The sequence below is a fragment of the Camelina sativa genome, chromosome 20 (assembly GCF_000633955.1).
Source record: "Camelina sativa cultivar DH55 chromosome 20, Cs, whole genome shotgun sequence".
Lineage (NCBI taxonomy): Eukaryota > Viridiplantae > Streptophyta > Magnoliopsida > Brassicales > Brassicaceae > Camelina > Camelina sativa.
The window spans coordinates 6,404,733-6,419,921 of record NC_025704.1 but is presented as its reverse complement, the minus strand read 5'-3'; the positions used below and the strand labels follow the sequence as shown (position 1 = coordinate 6,419,921).

The 15,189-nt window shown below is 38.8% G+C and overlaps 3 protein-coding genes across 3 annotated transcripts; 1 reads left to right on the top strand and 2 right to left on the bottom strand.

The window, feature by feature from the left end:
* LOC104769662 (ribulose-1,5 bisphosphate carboxylase/oxygenase large subunit N-methyltransferase, chloroplastic-like) lies at window positions 89-2,476 on the bottom strand. The gene is made up of 9 exons (XM_010493927.2): window positions 1,939-2,476; window positions 1,767-1,842; window positions 1,411-1,616; window positions 1,244-1,330; window positions 1,038-1,130; window positions 671-825; window positions 499-583; window positions 315-401; window positions 89-238 (listed from the first exon to the last, which is right to left on the bottom strand). Exons 1-9 carry the CDS (start codon window positions 2,311-2,313, stop codon window positions 104-106), a joined length of 1,299 nt encoding a protein of 432 aa, XP_010492229.1. The 5' UTR covers window positions 2,314-2,476; the 3' UTR covers window positions 89-103.
* On the bottom strand, window positions 2,711-5,619 carry LOC104769660 (COP9 signalosome complex subunit 3). The gene is made up of 11 exons (XM_010493924.1): window positions 5,322-5,619; window positions 5,001-5,116; window positions 4,652-4,898; window positions 4,511-4,568; window positions 4,335-4,424; window positions 4,085-4,150; window positions 3,842-3,931; window positions 3,591-3,749; window positions 3,377-3,498; window positions 3,067-3,139; window positions 2,711-2,983 (listed from the first exon to the last, which is right to left on the bottom strand). The coding sequence occupies exons 1-11, from the start codon at window positions 5,516-5,518 to the stop codon at window positions 2,912-2,914; spliced, it is 1,290 nt and encodes a 429-aa protein (XP_010492226.1). The 5' UTR covers window positions 5,519-5,619; the 3' UTR covers window positions 2,711-2,911.
* LOC104769659 (phosducin-like protein 3) lies at window positions 5,816-7,456 on the top strand. The gene is made up of 4 exons (XM_010493923.1): window positions 5,816-6,184; window positions 6,465-6,608; window positions 6,724-6,929; window positions 7,112-7,456. The coding sequence occupies exons 1-4, from the start codon at window positions 5,937-5,939 to the stop codon at window positions 7,282-7,284; spliced, it is 771 nt and encodes a 256-aa protein (XP_010492225.1). The 5' UTR covers window positions 5,816-5,936; the 3' UTR covers window positions 7,285-7,456.

Sequence of the window (15,189 nt, the reverse complement as noted above, 5' to 3'; positions counted from 1 at the left end):
TTTTTATGAAGAAGTACATTGAGTCTTCACACGTAGGGACTGAGCATTTGATGCAATCAAGGAAATGTCAAAAGATTACTTAGAAAAAGGTTTGCGAGGTCACTCATCCTCTACTTACCGGACAAACTGGACCTTGGGACGAAATTACTGATTGCATTTCAGAAGGATCAGACATGTAACCCAAACGTAGGTAAGGAAGCATGTCTTGGACAGCTTCTCTTTCTTTTCCCACACGAACCTGAGGTGGATGCAAAATCCAAATCACAAAAATTGCAAAGTAGACTTGTCGACTCGGGAAAGTCACATGTTAATACCTGAAATATTTGTTGGGATAACTTTCCATTCCTTTGAGCAACCATTCTCTTGTCCTGATATTGAGGATCCTCGGTATTCAACGCTGCCTGGAATGCATATGACGCATAAAACATGCAAACAGTGAGAAAATCACATGAACACTACACTAGTGTTCACAGTAACGCAACAAAGCTTCATCACTACCTCAACTATTATTCTATCATAAGGGTTATCTTCATCAACGAATCCATAGTTCAGAAGCAATTTCGCATTAGGTTGTGGCCCACACCTTCAAATAAAGGAGAAAATACAAAAGTATGAAAGATATATCAGAATTAAAAGCAAGTGTCGGAAGCAATTTGGCTCACAGACGCACCAGACAACTATAGGATCCCCAGCCTTATATGGCCTATCTACCACGAGTTCAACAGCACCATCAACAGCAGTCAGCATTGCCTTGCAGTTGGAACAATAGGCCAACAAGGGAGGTCCAAGAGGAACCAAAGCAAACCGACGAGCCAAACCAACATTCTGAGTACAAAGAAGACAATCTCAATTAGAATACGCAGCAAGCAACGCCTGACTAGTTGCTTATATGATGAGCTGCAAGCTAAACTTTAGATTCAGTTATAGTGTAATAGAGGGAAAACCATATTATTATAATTAACTCTAGGTATCCTTTCAGACAGGGCAAGACATACAAGTTGTGAAGAGGGAATACAAAAAGAAGAATGAAAAATTACTTGTAAATGCACCACACAGGACTGAATGGCAACAAATGCCTGTTTGAAAATCTCAAATGAAAAAGCTTCAGTTGGTATGTCAAATGGGTATTGCTGCAAAACACAAATCACATAACGTAAGTCTTGCTGCCCCTGTTTAGCATTCCATATATCAAAATGAAAAATAGAAACCGAAGTCTTAAGTAGCAAATATAGTGATCAAACACCTGAAACAAAGATCCAGCCATAAACCAAACTGTGTCAAGCTCATTGTATTCTCTTTTGATCCCCTCAGCTCTCTCAAGAACTTCGGCCTGAACCATGTTAAAGAAAATCAACACTGAGAACCCACCAGACTAGCTCATCACATGTCATGTATACACTAACGCAATACCTTGGTCGGACTACCAGTTAGGTAATCTAACTCAGCCTCTGACCACAGCAAAGGAGATTCCGCATCTAACTGACCTCTTCCTCTTTGGCGATCAAGTTCCCTTATATAGGGATACCAAACTGATTTCTTCCCTTGCTTCTTTTCATACATCAAATACAAAGCTAGGCAAGCTAGTTCTGACAATTTGTTTGTCGTCAACAGTTCGGCTGCACAAAAAAAAAGGCCGGTTATGGCTTCAGATAAGCTTTAAAATTCAAGTATTCCTACCCTCAGTTTGCAACCAGGTAAGAGAAATCACAAAGTCTAATCTAAGAGAAACAGTGGTTTCTTGGAATGTGGAAAGCAACAGCTCATACCAATGGTCTCGTTTCCCAAAACTCTTTCGAGTGTGACCACCAAAGAATCGGGAACTGAAAACGCCACATCACCCTTCTGTAAAAGACAGGTATATTAGCACACATGTCCAATTAAATCCGATGGAACTGTATAAAAAAGCAAATAAAGCTGCTGAAAAGCTAAGTCAACCACCTGAAGATCTTCACTAGCAGCAACATAATGTATGGGTTTATGCTTCTGATCATGAGCTGGTCTCTCGTTGAGCACAACTTTGCAAGGTGGCAAACCGTTCTTACCCATCCAAACCTTCAAATCAGTGGTATCATCATCTCCTCCCTTCTTGCTCGATACTTTGCTCTGTCTCTCATCTTCCTTTGGTGAACCACCAGCGACTAAAGTATCTGAGCTCGAAGCCGAAACGCACAAGCTTTTCTGAAGAATCGATCGCGATGAAGAGACGAAATTACTGTTCCTCCACCGAGGAAGTGAAGAAACCCTAGAAAGTGGTAAAGAACGAATTGGAAGAGAGACGCATTTAGTATGGAAACATGTGATAACCCCTTCCATCGGAATTATCAATTCCAGAATTCCGATTATGTGGAGACGTAAAAGATTCTCCGGCGGCGATTCTGAGGATTTAGCTCCGTTCTTTTTTTTTTGCGTTTTCTCAGATTTTTTTTTCCATTGAGGATAAGAGAGGGAAATGAGAAATCAGGTTGAAAACGAAATGGAGAAGATGAAAATGAGTAAAAAAAACATACGTGGCACTTAGCGAGATCGAAATGGACCTGAAATAAGCCCAAACCATAACGAGACGGAGGTCTATCAGATTCACAAGAAACGACACACAGTTTGAAACCTTAAAACGACCGACACACAGTTTTAAACGTAAAAGCAAATTGGATACGATGGCGTTTTAGCTACTATTCTTATGAAAAGGTCGGTTAAATTTAGCACACGAGAGAAACGGCAAAGGGTAATTTTTCAAGTACGATAAAGATTTGCGGGTCCATAATGAGCTTCTCTACTTGTTGGCCAATGTGACAAAAATATGAAACTTTTTAAACCAACCAAAATGAACGAAGAAATAAAGAGTAACATTCTCAAGATTCACAACTACGGGTTGCCTTTAAGCCAGGTTCTGGTGCTTTTGGTCTTTTGCTGTTTACATGGAGAACCTCTGAGGGACAGTATCAAAATCGTCTCCAAAGTCATACCTTTGTCTTTCCCTTCCAACCTAACAAAAAGTAGTCGAACGGCTTAGTCTGAGAAACATAGGTTGAGGACAGAACATTCTTATGGAACATGGCATTAAGTTACCTTTTGCAGGTATAAAGGGTCACATGATAAGCTCTCATCCATGGCTAAGAGATTCTTCGACAGCTTAACAGTCCTGAAAGTCATATGAAAACACAAAACTTGTTTGGTGCTACTACTTTTACTCTGGAAAACCATTCATATCTATATCAACTTGATTCCAAGTGCTAATTTATGCATTTTTAAAGGATGACCGAAGTTTTTCTTTTTTCGTTTTTCCCCAGAGAAAGCATGGCGGTTTTATTAGGAGTTGCAACTTTTAGCCATTTTTCCCAAAAAAACAATATCAAACCACTTGGTTTCGTAAACATACCTTTGTATAACAGAATCCATGGTCTCAATCATCTCACTAGTTTTGTACTGCTCAGGGTCCTCCAAGAATCTGACCATTCCATCTTTCTGGTTGATAAGTGCATGTATCTGACCATCCTGAATCTGCATGTTTGGAAAGAAAACATGATATTCTCAAATCTAACAGTCAAAGTAATAAAGCAAAGCTTCTAAAAATCACGTGTTAGACACAATACCATCTGAAGCACATGCATTTCCGCCTCCTTAGCATTAGCAAGTTGGACCATGTTGGCTATATCTTGAAGCGACAGGGTCAAGTACTTCTGGGTCAACCTCAGAATGTTGCGCTTGTAAAGGGATGACACTGCTTGCTTAACCAATCCAAGATTCTTATCCTGAAAATTAACAATTCTTCCACATCATACAGGAGAATGACGACTATTAACATCGGTACAAAAACTATGGTGAGTGTTTAGAGAAAATTTACCTTCTCAAAATCAGCACTCTTGGCCACAACCAACGCCTCTAGTTGACCAATCTTCCCGTCGTTGTAACAACTAACCAGTTCAATGTAAGGCTGAGAAAGGGTGACCGATATAATTATAAGGCTGTAAATAAATCTTGCTCGTAGGGAGTACAAAATAAATGAAATATTTGGACTGAAGTAAAACGAAAGAGAAGCCTCCAATCAAAATGAAAATTACAACTCATGGATAGGGTTCAAACTTACTCCAGAATAGTTCTTGAATGTCCTCTGAGCTATAGTAGAAGCGCATTTGGGGAGACTGTTGGCACACTGCACATGTAAAAGATATACTAGATTATAAGAATAACATCAACATTAACCAATCCTCGAAGAGAAAATCAGACACAGAATGTAATTCTGAAACCAATATTACTCAAAACATCCAATGGATTCAGGCTATGAGCACAGAAAACTAGATCAACAAATAAAGTAAATATAAAGAACACATCCTTACATGCCCATTGTGAATGAGAGACACCAGTATGTACTTTTTGTATGCCTCAACGGCTATGGCACTCGCAGGATTCATAGGAGCAGTCACAACCTGATATAAGTATGTCGATTGAGTTAAACTAAAACGAAAGTCATTAATGAATAAAAGCATATAGAAAAGAAAATAGAATGGCTTACATTGTAAAGAAGCTCTATTGCTTTCTGAAATCTCTTCAGTCCGATACATATCATTCCCCTGTCAAAAGTGCAGGGATCAAGGATGAAAATTGAAAAAACTATAAAACAACTTGCTTACAGTAGTGAGGAAAACTTGCTTACCCATAGTAGCAATAGAGAAAAAAGTCTTTTGGCTGGTCAACCTCTAAGATATCATCACTAATAATGGAGAAACCAGTTTTGTACAACTTCGTCTGCAAACAGAGTTGAAGAACATCTGGATGCAACGCAGTCAAACGTTTGGGGGAGGCCTGAAGCTTCTGAACAGCGGTCAACAGTGGGGCTACACCTCGCAGGGGATCTTTAATCTTCACAACATGGTCTTTCAATCTCTTACAAAGGGATACAACTGCAAGATTAAGAAAAAAAAATAACAAATTAACCATCACCTTAAAGATAAACAAAAAAAACAGAAAGACGAGAGAAGATCCCATAAAGGGTCAGTGATTACATTTATCACTCGCCAAACGAATCTGCTCAGCATCGCAAGATTTGATGAATTGTGCAAGTATCGGAACCTCGGCAAAAGCTTTCTCGTCCGATACTGGACCAGCGGTAAGTATCTCACTGGAACAATCAAACAATACCCCAAGAAAATCAAAATCAGAATTCCAAATCCTCCTTGTAAACTGAAAACCCTAATTATATATCTCAAGCTCCATCAACCAAAATCATCCTCACAGTATTACATAAAACATCAACAAAAACCTAATCTAGTCAGAGATATGAGAAATCAAAACCATCACAAACAAAAAAAACAAAATCAACTCACAGGAAATATAGGTAACCGAGAGAATGCTTCGACGCGTCGAGCTGGGTAAGAGTAGAGAAATTAACATCGGGTATGGCTCGGAGCGAGTTCTCAGCTCCTCTCAAAAGATCGTGAAGTGCAGTTAAATCCCCAGCACTCCCTGATAAGCCTTGGATTGACGCTATCACAGCTTCCAACGAGTTCATCACTCCGTTCATATAGAATCTTCCGACGAAAAATTACAAAAACCCTAATCGATCGCCCTTTCTTCTCCCTCTCAAAATCTTTTTATGCTAAGTGTTTTTGTTTAATTATCTCTGGATCTTCTCTCCATAACCTCCCAATATATATACACGAACCCTCTGAGCGATTCAGAGGCTTTGTTCATTAACTCTAGACGAATAAACCGACTACTAACCGTCTTTTAAACCATATAATTTCGGTTCGGTATGAATTAATAGCCTCGGTTTTTTTCGGTTCCGTCTGACCAATTTCGCGATGACCTTTTTCAATCGTCTTCCAGAGAAGGAACGAGATTGAGATCACAGAGTGTCAAAGCATTCTCATCTCAGATTCAGAGGTTCTCTGTGTAATCTAAAGGAGGAGATTTGAAGAATTGTAAGTGGTTTGTAAGCTATGGCGGATTATCATTTCGTGTACAAGGACGTTGATGGAGCGTCGACTCAATGGGACGATATCCAGAGGAAATTGGGGAATCTACCGGAGAAAGCTCCGGCGTTCAAACCTCCGGCTTATACTCCGGAACAAGACGAGTCTTCAGCTCCTAAGGACCAGGCTTGGTTTGATAAGAAGACGGAGGATGAGCTTGAGGATCTTGAAGACGACAAAGATCTCGACGATGATCGCTTCCTCGAACAATACAGGTTCGTCGATCCAATCGAACATTCTGAATTTTTTTTTGTTATTTACCATCTTAGTTTACCATAGAAGATTCTGGATTGTAAATTCGATTTTGTTGGATCTATTGTCATGTAGCTAGCTAGATAGCTCTTGGTGTACTATATTATCAAGCTCTGATTTCTCTCGATTGGGTTGTGTTTTGGATATGAATGCAATTAAGAGTAGTGACTAATTTCAGATGTTGATGGATAGTCTAAACTTATTGTGCATCAGAGGGGCTAATGTATTTTGATGCTTTGATAGGAAGAAGAGGTTGTCTGAGCTAAGAGAAGCTGCTAAAGTTAGAAGATATGGGACTGTGACTCCCATCTCTGGATCTGATTTTGTACGGGAGGTTACACAAGCCTCTGCTGAAGATTGGGTTGTTGTATGTCTATACAAAGACAGGTATGCTTTTGATGTATTTGTGAATGCTGTTTACTTTTGACGAACCAGTCTAATGTATGTTTGAGACACAATTTAAGTCATGTTTGTGGAATTGTTGCTTGTTGTTCTTTGATAGTGTTGCGGAGTGTGGTTTGCTATTGGGTTGTCTAGACGAATTGGCTAGCAGATACCCAGCAACAAAGTTCGTCAAGATTATATCTACTGATTGTATTCCGAACTACCCTGATTGTAATCTTCCTACCTTGCTTGTGTACCACCATGGTGCCGTTAAAGGAACTCATGTAGGCTTGAAGAGCTTTGGCCGTAGGTGCACCCCAGAGAGTAAGTTTGAAGCCTTCTTTTTCTGATATAGTCTGCCCATTTGTGTTGATAATTATGTCATTTTTCATCTCTAGCCTCTGTCTGATCTGAGACCTGATGTAACCACATTTGCAATCATACTTTGAGCAGAATGGTTGTAGGCCTCATGTCTGAACATACTTGCAACTGATTTGGTTTTTCAGGTGTAGCTTTACTTCTGTGTCAATCAGAGCCGGTTCTTAATGATGGCAAAGGAGGAGACGATGACTCCTCGAGGGAAGCTGTGATGGCTGGAGTTCGAAAACAGTTCATAGAACGAGTGGTGAGAGACCATGAGAATAAGGATAACGATGATGGTGGTTACAGTAGCGATTAGAAGATCAAAGCTTCTCTATTTGTCTCTGTTGTTATTGCTTGTTGAGTTGGTGACTGATAAACAAAATGTGCTGCTGATTTCATGTGTGTTGTAATGATTTTTTAAAAACGTCTTGTTCTACTACATGTTTTTTAAAAAATATCCATGTCCTCGAATTCCAGGATCTAAGACTCTGAATCCATGTAAAAGTCAACATTTGAAACAGTCTATGATGCTATAGAAAAATTTCTGTTTTTTTTTTTTTTTGACAATCAGAAAAATTCTGTTTTATGCTTCATAAAATTTTCTTTAGAGCCTAACAACATCAAATTGGCAATTTCACCTGCAACCAAAAGACCTCAAAAATACAAAGAAAACTTCTTCAAGTTCACTCATTGGATAAGTATTCTCCAAAAACATATTCAAGTAACCTTTCTTTTTCAGAAAAATCTGATTTTCTAATCGACAAGAGTGAATCATTAGAGTTCAAGTTAATCAATAGAGTTCTCAAGTATTCATTCTTTAGTAGGACTTATTGGCGGTCTTTCATGCTTCGCTTATGTATTTCAAAGTTGTTACAGTAACAAAACTTTGGTTTGGTTATCAGATGGTCTCGAGTAAGACACCTGACAATAATAAAAGCTTGTTAATTTCGAGTTAAAAAAGAAAAGCCTGTTCTAGACAAAAACAAAGTTGTAGATATAAATTTGATAAAGGTTTTATAAGGTCACAAGGCCTATAAATTTAACCACACACTCTATAAAAACTAAAAGAATGAAACAATAATATCTTACTAAACACGAATTTGAAACAGTAAAATTAAGTTAAAAAAGAAAAAGAAAAAAGAATTTTTATAAGGGTGAATTAGGTGAGTAACCAAAAAAAAATAATAGAAGAATATAGCAGTATAATTTAAAAAATTATGAAAACATGATCAAGGTTAGGTAAAATTACCAAACTAGTATTTGTGGTAGTAGAGGACAGTGGAAGCTGCTGATCGGAGGTGGTGGCTGGTGGCTGGTGGCTGGTGGCCATAGGCCGACAGCCGGTGGCCGGAGGAGGTTTCTGGTGGCCAGAAGAAGTCGCCAGTGGCCGGATGAGGTTTCCGGTAGCCGGAAGAAGTCGCCGGAGGAGCTGGCCAGATTTCGCCGAATACGGTAACCGGAGGTGGCCAGAGATCGCTGGAAAAGGTGGCCAGAGGTCGCCGGAAAGGGTGGCCGGAGGTCGCCGGAAAGGGTGGCCAGAGGTCGCCGGAAAGGGTGGCTGGAGGTCGCCGGAAAGGGTGGCCAGATGTCACCGGAAAATGACCGGAGGTCGCTGGTGGTCGTAAGAGAAGGTAGCCGGAGGTAAGTTGCCGGTGGTGGTGTTAATGGTGGATGGAAGGGTAAAAAGTGTTATTAATACAGAAAATACAGCAAATATAACATTCTTATGGTTACCATGACTACCCAATTAATTATAGATTTTTGTGTGTTATTTCTGCCAATTCTCCTTTCTATAAATAAAGGAAAAAAACTCTAAAAAAAAAAAATTGGAATGATAATAAAAACCTTATCGTGAAATCTTTTTGGTGCAGTGGTCAATGATAAGTCTTTAATGCACAAAGCACATCACACCAGGATGGAGTCTCGCTCCCTACGAATGGAATGATTTGGTTAATGAACCGACCTTTTCTGGTTTAATGGTTGAAAAAAAAAACCCTCAGCTATCTCGAGATAGAATGTAGAGAATTTAGAGATTGTGGTATTTCTGGTTCAGGAAAAGGGTATATTTCTACCTGTACTATTTGGAAAGTGAATATTTCTACCTGGACAAAAGAGCAGTGTATTATCCAACCTAAACTCTAATACAAATCAAATTTACTACCTAGACTTTGCAGCGTTATCCATAATCCTACATTAACACAAACATTGTTAGTCAACTGTTAAATATGAGTGAGTCATATGACACGTAAGCAATGATGTGTCCAAATTTTTTGTCTTAAAAGCTCAAAACGACGTTGTTTACTACGAAAGCTCAAAACGATGTCGTTTTGATTTGGGGGAAAATCTTAAATTAGGGTTTTTTTTTTTTGATTTCACGATTCTTTTGTCTCTCTTTCTCTTTCTCTGCTTGGCGAAGGCATTTATGCTTCTCAATTTCGAAGAAATCAAATGGATAATCAAAGAAGAGGTTTCCCCAAGAGATGTCAATGTGGAGAACCTGTTGTATTGAAGACATCGACAACTGCTAAAAATCCCGGAAGATTGTTTCATGGGTGTCCGTTTGGAAGGGATGGGGTAAGTGTGATTCTCTCAATTTTGTTGTATACTTTGGCTGTTTCTGCAATTAAAAGTCTGTTAATGTCACAGAATTGGTATCATACATTTAAATGGACCAATACGTCTATGGTCGAAGAGATCGAGGACTTGATTGAGAAAGTGGAGAACATTGATGGAGCTGCAATGACATTGCAGAAGGGCGTCAATGCTTGTGAATCTCAGATTGATACTCTCACCATGGAGACACGTGTGCATTTGGATGTGGTTGAGAAGGAGGTCAGAGAGATGAAAATGCAACTAAGAAGCTTGAAGAACATTGTTGGCTTTGTTATGGTTATGTTTTTGTTTTTCATGTGTATGTATTGAATATGTGAGTTAAAATGTGGTTGTATGAGAGTAACTAGAAATGTTGCTTTGTATGAGAGTAACTAGTTTGGATAGACAAATCTAGCTTGTAAGACTGTTTGTTTGTATGAAAGGTAATAGAAAAAGAGACATATGGCATTGCTCAAACACAACCCAACTGTGATAGAATCCAAAATAGACCGAGACATTTGGTTGTGGTACATGTCACAAAACAGACCATGAAATCAAAAGACATTGTGTTGTTACATGTCCCCAAAAACAGACCATGACATCAAAAAGAGAAAAATAAATAGTCCTAGATGGCTTCATACTTCAAGCTTCCAAACCCACAAATGTCATGCTTGATCCTAAGTTCTCTAATGTTCCTGTCAGAAAAATAAAAAAAAATCTAACATTACAACATAACATAATTTGAATATTTAAAATGTGAATAAGAAGATTGAAACTTGATATTAGTCTTGTGTTGGTTGACTTGGTCCTCCTTCATCTGCCGATGGCTTAGTCTTCTTTTTTTTTTTAGGTGGCATATACTTCTCCACTCCCATATTTGGACATTTAGTTTTATTGTGTCCAGCAAAACTACAACGACGACAATGCATGATTCTCCTCTCTCTACTAGCCTTATTCTTTTTTGGAGACTCATTCTTCCCTTTCTTCCTTTTTGTCGTTGGCTTTCTCCTTTTATGTTTTCAAGTTCTTCAACCAGACTTGGAGGTGGCAATATCACAGACGCGGAGTTATCCCAGAAACACATACCATTTACTGGCCGAATTGAGTCACTATAAATTTGTTGTTGTCTTCCATTGAGGAGCCAGCTAGAGATGTAATCTTCATGATTAAGCTTCTTCTCTGCGATGATGCGTAATGCATGCCTACATGGAACTCCACTCATTTCCCATCTCCTGCAGGCACATGTCTTCATTCTAATGTTAACATAGTAAGATGTACCTGACTCACGGACTTCATTTCTACCATCTGATCCAGGGATAACCTTGCAGAATTTAAGCCTCTCATTCTCCAACACTATCATTTCTTTTATTCTAGGAGGTACTCTGCTTAGATCGTTGTCAGCTTTTGTCTTCCTCATATCAATACGCACCATGGCTCTTCTCCTTATCGTCTCCAACATTTCTACCATTGGCATATACCTTGCAGGGTCTATTGCATTGTTGAAAGATTCAGATGTTGTTATGAACATCTACACAGGAGGATGTTGGCGTGCAAAAAGCAAGGCTGCAATTCTTTGGGTTCTTCTCCATCATGGCTTCGTAAACACGCATATCATAGCTCTTTACCAATTCCAAATTTGCTTCATACTCTTTCGTCGTATAACTTTCAGCTACTTGCCAAAAGAGCTTCTTCATGTCACTTTGATTGGGAAATATCTTCTTTAGGTTACCATAGATGTGTCTAGCACACATTTTATGTTCAACATAAGGTAACTCTCTTTCCACTGCATTCAATAAACCCTGTAAAAGCAAAACAAAGATATATTAGTTAAACCATACATGTCATTTTACATGTTCTAAAGCCTAGTTCGGGTTGGAGATATACCTTTTGCCTATCAGATATGATAGTAAACCCTTGACCTTCCTGTAGATTGAAATCAACCTTCAACTTTTCTAGGAACCATACCCAATTGTCTTTATTTTCTACATCAACAACGGCCCAAGCGATGGGATACATTCCATTGTTAGCATCCCTCCCCACAGCAGCCAACAATTGTCCCTTAAGTGTGCATTTCATAAAACAACCATCCACTCCAAAGATAGGACGACACCACATAGACCACATCTTGCGAATGGCAACAAAACACACATAGAATCTATGGAAGATCTCTGACCCATCATCATCAAGCATTGTGTCTAGCACTACTGTTGATTGAGGTTTAGATCTAACAAAATATCAAAATGAAAACCTAGTTAACTGATTGGAAAACACTTGTTAAATTTAAAATTTCAGTAATAAAAGAAGAACTTACTGAAGAAGTGCTAAGCGGTAATCTTTCAGCCTAGAAAATTGCTCCTTGTGCTCACGGTCGATGATCTCTACAGCTTTTTTCTTAGCATATTTACACTTGTCTATGCTTACTATCAGATTGTAGTTCTTCTCAATCTCTTGTTGTATCCGTTTTGGTCCATAATCAGGATCAGTTCTGATATCATCCAAAAACATCTTGCAAATCACAGGTGCTTTCAATATCTTACAATAGTTATCATAAGAGCAGTTGTGCTGATCTTCAAAAGTTTTTACTTTCCACTTTCCAACGCACTCCTCATAAGAACAGTATATATACCATGGACAAGGCTCTTTAGTCCCACACACAGCCGCTGACTTTTCTTTCCCCCATCTACTTATCTTTATGTTACAACCCTCTTTTAATAAGCTACTAAAGCTTCTTTGAACTCCTCTAGACTATCAAATACTTGATTTATCTCCAGCTGACCACTACCTCGTTTGTATCTAACCAAATGCTCCTCTTCTTCTTCACCATCAGAGTTAGGAGGTGTGTTATGATAATCGAAATCCTCATCCTCATCAACAAAAGAAGCCACATTTCTTTCAACCCGGATCTCTTCTTCACATGGCTCAGATGACTCGATATCATTAGGATGCTCTGTTGAGTTCACCAAAAAAACATTCATCACTCCAGTCCATCTGCCCGCATCACACATCCTCTTAAAACTAAAATCTGCTACCTCAATCTCTTCCTTTCCTTATGCTCTTCAAAAGGGTACTTATACCACATGTTTTGGCCATATAATCCCTCCCCCAACTCCGCCGACAACTTGGTGAAAAACTCTTATGGTTTACATTCTATAGTTATGTCTTTACCATTGAGATAACCAACATCTCCTACATGATTCTTCACCCAATACCCTCCAAAATTCACAACGAATGTTACATGATCCGGATTGCTGTCAACAAAAAAAATTATACAAAGTTTCAAACACTCAAGCATTTAATCAAACACTTAGTGTGCAGTAAACAAATACGACTCTTTAAACATAAAACTTCAAATTATTGTCTCCAAATATCTACAGTATGCAACTATTAAACAAAAAGAAGACAAAATACAAGATTCAATACCAACAATCGAAGCAATGTTTGTGATTTACGAACTAAAAATACCTCATTTTCGTTTCTGTAGAAATGATTGTGGGTAATGCTAACAACTCCTTCGATTCACGCCTTGTTTCCTCTACACTTATCCCTCGCAATTAACTTCAGTCCTCGTTCTCCATTTTCGCCAAGCAGAGAAAGAGAAAGAGAGACAAAAGAATCGTGAAATCAAAAAAAAAAACACTAATTTAAGATTTTTCCCCCAAATCAAAACGACGTCGTTTTGAGCTTTCGTAGTAAACAACGTCGTTTTGAGCTTTTTGGGACAAAAAAAATTTGGACACATCATTGCTTACGTGTCATATGACTCACTCATATTTAACAGTTGACTAACAATGTTTGTGTCAATGTAGGATTATAGATAACCCTGCAAAGTCTGGATAGTAAATTTGATTTTTATTAGAGTTTAGGTTAGATAATACACTGCTCTTTTGTTCAGGTAGAAATATATACTTTCCAAATAGTACGGATAGAAATATACCCTTTTCCCATTTCTGGTTATACATGGATTCTGTTTTTTTTTTTTGTTTAATCAAGTAATTTGTCTTTAGTTTTTTTTTTTGTTTAATCAAGTAATCATTTGAACGCAAACATGTTTTTTTACTTATGTCTGAAACTGGTGAGAACGTAACCGGAGTAAACCATTACGATTGGGTCAGACAACCTCTTCTTCCTATGAAATTAGTCACACTACCCTTAATTTAATTGCATTCATATCCAAAAACACAAACGAATCAAGAAAAATCAGAGCTTCATAATATAATACACCAAGAGCTATCTGTAGCTAGCTACATGACAACAGATCCAACAAAATCGAATTCACAATCCAGAACCCATCACAACAAGATCATGGGACACTAACACTGGAGAAGAGTTCAGGATTGGAGCCTTACCCTTTGACCTGGTGTGCTGTAGAGTACTTTGAAACCAGTGGCGGCATTATGCGTTTGTTGCTCAAAGTTCAGTCTCCAGACGCTCCTCACAACGGTCGGACACTTCTCCATCATGCTGTCCTCTGCGTCAACCAGGGAGCAGTCAGAGTCCTCCTCAACAGCGGCGCCGATCCCGAAACCTCTATCAAAACTTCACGAGGCGTTGGATTCCGACCGATTCATATTGTTGCACGTGATGGATCAGTGGAGATCATACAACAGCTAGTCAGCTTTGGCTGCGATATAAACTCGAAGAATGATGCTGGGAACACAGCCCTGCTGATCTCTACAAAACACAAACATTCAGAGTGCGTAAAAGTGCTCTCCCTTGCTGGTGCTTCGTTTTAGTGAACAAGATTGGTCATTCTGTTGTTTCGGTCGTCAAACAAGTGGTCTCTGGGATTAGAAAGAGTACTTCTTGAACTGATCCGGTTCAGTGTGGTTCCATATTCAAGCAACGCTTCAGTATTCTCGCCTTTGCTATACGTGGCTAAAGCAGGAGATCCCGAGGCGCTGAAATCTCTTGTAAAAGCAAAAGACATCTTCCTAGACTATCAAGACGAGGAAGGTTTTTCGGCTGCAATGCTAGCGGCCATGAATGGCCACGTTGAAGCATTCAGAGTCCTAGTCTAAGCATCAACAAATATTAGTCAAGAGCTGACTCAGATGACTAACTACCTAGAATCGAACTCTGAACTGTTAAAGTTTTAAACAAAGCTTTGTACCAATCTCCCTCCTTCTTCCTCCTCTTCCCTCCTCTTCCTTTCTTTCTTGGCAATGTTTATGGCTGCTCCGGCATAGTTCAAACCCTAGAAGTGAGCCCGATTGTATTAGTATCTGAACCGATCTCTGCTTGCTAAGAAAGACGAACATGTCAATTTTTTCTAACCTCTCTAGTTTTGATAATTTTGGCATCCTCATTCAAATTTGACTGGAAAACAGAAACCCTAGTGATTATGATGATCTCTAATCTTGGGAAACAGAAACAGAGAACCTCCAAAGTTCCAAAGAATCAAAAAATTAAAAAATCAAATCTTGGGAAACCACGATGAACGGAAACAATCAACGAATCAGCCATTGACGATGTCAAGAAAGAAAGGAAGAGGAAGAAGTGGTGATTCTCGCGCGTAGACATAGTTATAAACATAAAAGTTCCCCATTGTTACGAATAATTCTGAGGGATCAGTTGGTTAAAGCTTTGATAAAACGTTAAGATTCCAAGGTTCGATTCTAGGTAGTTACCT

Coding starts and splice junctions, on each gene's coding strand:
- LOC104769662 (XM_010493927.2), bottom strand. CDS start 2,313: ATGGAAGGGGTTATCACATGTTTCCATACTAAATGCGTCTCTCTTCCA. Junction 1,331..1,410: donor TAACTGGTAGTCCGACCAAG/GTATTGCGTTAG, acceptor AACATGGTTCAG/GCCGAAGTTCTTGAGAGAGC. Junction 239..314: donor TATCCCAACAAATATTTCAG/GTATTAACATGT, acceptor CATCCACCTCAG/GTTCGTGTGGGAAAAGAAAG.
- LOC104769660 (XM_010493924.1), bottom strand. CDS start 5,518: ATGAACGGAGTGATGAACTCGTTGGAAGCTGTGATAGCGTCAATCCAA. Junction 3,750..3,841: donor AGAGTGCTGATTTTGAGAAG/GTAAATTTTCTC, acceptor GTTAATTTTCAG/GATAAGAATCTTGGATTGGT. Junction 2,984..3,066: donor ACCCTTTATACCTGCAAAAG/GTAACTTAATGC, acceptor ACTTTTTGTTAG/GTTGGAAGGGAAAGACAAAG.
- LOC104769659 (XM_010493923.1), top strand. CDS start 5,937: ATGGCGGATTATCATTTCGTGTACAAGGACGTTGATGGAGCGTCGACT. Junction 6,185..6,464: donor CGCTTCCTCGAACAATACAG/GTTCGTCGATCC, acceptor ATGCTTTGATAG/GAAGAAGAGGTTGTCTGAGC. Junction 6,930..7,111: donor CCGTAGGTGCACCCCAGAGA/GTAAGTTTGAAG, acceptor TTGGTTTTTCAG/GTGTAGCTTTACTTCTGTGT.